Below are 3,253 nucleotides of genomic sequence, written 5' to 3'. Positions count from 1 at the left end.
TTGCAATGAAAAAAAGGACTTATAATAGAAAGATATATAGAGAATACAATGCAGTTTAATTACTGATTTCAGGGTTTAATGTACAATACAGACTGCATTACAAGCATTTACACAATCAAGAACACAGAAAGCACACGTTACATAGTACAAACGACACATAATTTAATTAGGATGGATAATGGTGAAGGATTACACCAGGATAAGGATGATATATATTTCTCCAAATGCTTTTATTCAACTAAGCAGTTGGGTAAGATGCTTCCATGGCAATGCCGCATAGACCTTCCTCAGCATCCACATCTCTTTTCATCCTTATATATCCATTCTCTCCCCAGCTGGTGCCCCATGAATTCTTCACAAGCCAATATTTGGTACCGTCATCAGCTGTTCCGTACCCAACTGCGGTAACACCATGGTCAAGTTCAGTTCCGCACTGTCCTGTGAAGACCCCACTTGAGTAGAGTTGGAAGTCTGATCCACCTGCATCAATCGCAACAGATACTGGCTGCTTCGCCACCGCCTTCAGGAGAGATGCCTCACTGTTGGCAGGTACGTCTTCATAACCAGTGATCTTTGCTGCAGGAGAACCTGCTTTGCTTTTGCTGCAAGTTCCATCAACTCCCTGGTAGGGGTACTTAGTTTCAGTTGTGAGACCTTTGTTTTTCATGATGAATTCGAAGGCATCATCCATGAGACCACCCTCACATCCTGCATCCTCACCTTTTACGTCACAGTCAACCAATTCTTGCTCTGATAGAGAGATCAACTTTCCTGTTGTGAGCTGGTTAATTCCTTCCATAGCTGCCACTGCGGAAAACGCCCAGCAGCATCCTGTGTTTTTAATGTAATAACACAATATTAAGTCAGAGATTGGTAGCCACAAGTTTATTAGTCAATAATGAGGTAGTAATATAAATCTGAATGATGTGACAATATAAATTAAAAAACTGATTAAGTTAGTAGAATCGAGGAATCAAACTATGTTTTAATCTTTACCACATTGGCCTTGGTCCTTGACTGGTGTAACAGCTCCTTTCTTTCTCCAATCCATGGTGGGTGGGACAGCAATCACATTTTCATAACTAAATGAAATTGTCCCAGAAGAGATAGAGCCTCTTTTGTATCCATTGCGAGAGGCCCGAAATTCCTCATTGGTAAGGTCTGCAAATTCATTGAGGCCTAACTTGTAAGGTCGCCCTTCCCTGTTTACAGATTCAACATATTCCAGATTATCCAGGAATATCTTAAAACGCATTTCCTTCTCTGCATTGTCTTTGTATACACGCCCATACTGAGCCATCCAAATTTCATGTCTTTCATTCAAGGTGGCTTCATGTAGTGAGCGTGACCAAGATTGGGAGACCCATACCCCCAAAACTAACACAACAGCAAGGAGTAGTTTCTTCTCAGTAAGTACCGAAACCATTCTAGCTACTAGCTAAAATTTTATATGCAAGATTATTATTGTAAATGTGTAAGATTAGGCACACTTCAGTCCTCAGATGATTATAGGTATTTATAGATAAATGAAATTGGGTTCCTGAAGAATGTCTCCGAAATTGGATTCCACAAATCAACATGTAAAATTCATGGTGATGAACCAGATTGCCTGGTGAATCCGGCAAGTTATGTATGATAAAGACAACAAAAGTTTAGTTCCGTGGACGCTGCTTCATTTGAGAAAGAAGTCATGGTACTTATTGGTATCTTGCATTTGCAATCTTGTAAGAATGTTTACTATAATCTTGGAATCTATTAATTTAACCAATTGTTATAATGCTAATTTGGGCGTATAAGATTAAGGCATAAACTAAGAAGGCTATTTGGTGCCTTGGATTTAATTTTTGTCTTTAAGTGCCATTCCCCTGCTACCTTGAGTTATTGTTAAGCTAGAGGCAATGATAGGTGCAAAATTGCAGATGTGATTTGAAACTCAATCATATTATATCAGAAGTCACATATGACATGATTTTTCTTTTGCATTTACTTAAATTATCTTAAACAGTATCTCTGCACTCCACTTCAAATTTCTAGATTTTACGAAACTAGTGCATGTCTTTTGTTTGATTTTATTATCATCTTTAACTTTAACCAGTTGGAACCTGGAACAATAACTTGAAATTATATGTGCTATATTGTCAAGCAGGGGTGTGATTGATTCTAGTTACTTTGCATTTTTTTTAAGGAATCGAAATCAGTCAGTTCCTAAGATTTGGAATCAAAACCGAAACCTAAAGCATAGGCTCTGATTCCAGTTCCAAGTACCTAGGTTGACTTCAATTACCCCAACTTTTTTAAAATTGAAAAATACACCCCTAAAAAATTACAGATACACTCACTCTCAATAGTTTACAAAAATTATAATTCAGTCTCGATTCCTACCCAAACCTTGGTTCCAATTTTGGTTCTTAGTTCCAACACTACAAGAACCAAAACCAGACTTTGGAATTCCTGGTTCCAATTTTTCAAAACCGAAATCAGACCCTAATGGGGTCGGTTCCTACCCTTTACCCATGCTAACCCCTATTGTCGAGGACCTAGATAGGTCCTTATAAATGAATCCTATATTTTCAAATGAAGAATAAAAGGCTTATTATCTTTTACATTTCTTAAGGTTTGCGTTTTTCCTAGTGTCACCTCACAATTTTAAAATAGTTAACTCCCCTTAGATTTCAAAATTTCTCTCAAAACCTCCCCTTTTCACCATTTTTGTTAATATAATCGGTTAGGTAGCTTACTATATTTTCCTTAAGTAAAAAGTACTTTGAACCTCCCTAAGTATATACATATCTTAAAAACCCCGCTCAAATATATAGGGTCAGTGTATTTTTTGTATAAAAATTAAAAAGAATTTGTATTTATTTTTTTTTTTTAATGTTAGTGGAATTAAGGGTAAATAAATTATTTAATTAGTTTTGGAGTTGAGAGCAAACCTGGGATGTCGCTATGAAAAACGCAAACCTCGGAGGAGGTAAGGGATAATAACCAAAAATAAAATGAAAACTCATTAATCTTCAACCTCAGAGATACGTGTGAAGCTGATATAACATTGACCATTATCACCAAACTCGAAATCACCGGTGCTTCATTTCAGGCAGTTCTATATCTAAAGAATACACTAGCAAACACCTTGTTATATGGCCGAAGAGCTTGAATTGAATGGCCATTTATCTCTGGAAACATTGGAACGACCAGGATTGGTCTAACACGCCAATATCTACATTCCAAGTAATGAACAAAGAAAAATTTCTAC

At 36.8% G+C, this 3,253-nt stretch overlaps 1 protein-coding gene across 1 annotated transcript; it reads right to left on the bottom strand.

Moving 5' to 3' along the window:
• Nucleotides 1-1,503, bottom strand: LOC116126737 (senescence-specific cysteine protease SAG39-like). The gene is made up of 2 exons (XM_031412401.1): nt 997-1,503; nt 1-831 (listed from the first exon to the last, which is right to left on the bottom strand). Exons 1-2 carry the CDS (start codon nt 1,424-1,426, stop codon nt 239-241), a joined length of 1,023 nt encoding a protein of 340 aa, XP_031268261.1. The 5' UTR covers nt 1,427-1,503; the 3' UTR covers nt 1-238.
• Between the last annotated feature and the right edge of the window lie 1,750 nt (nt 1,504-3,253).

Source organism: Pistacia vera, unplaced genomic scaffold (genome assembly GCF_008641045.1).
Source record: "Pistacia vera cultivar Batoury unplaced genomic scaffold, PisVer_v2 Contig183, whole genome shotgun sequence".
Taxonomy (NCBI): Eukaryota; Viridiplantae; Streptophyta; class Magnoliopsida; order Sapindales; family Anacardiaceae; genus Pistacia; species Pistacia vera.
The sequence above is the reverse complement of the archived record's forward strand: the minus strand, read 5'-3'. Positions and strand labels throughout refer to the sequence as shown.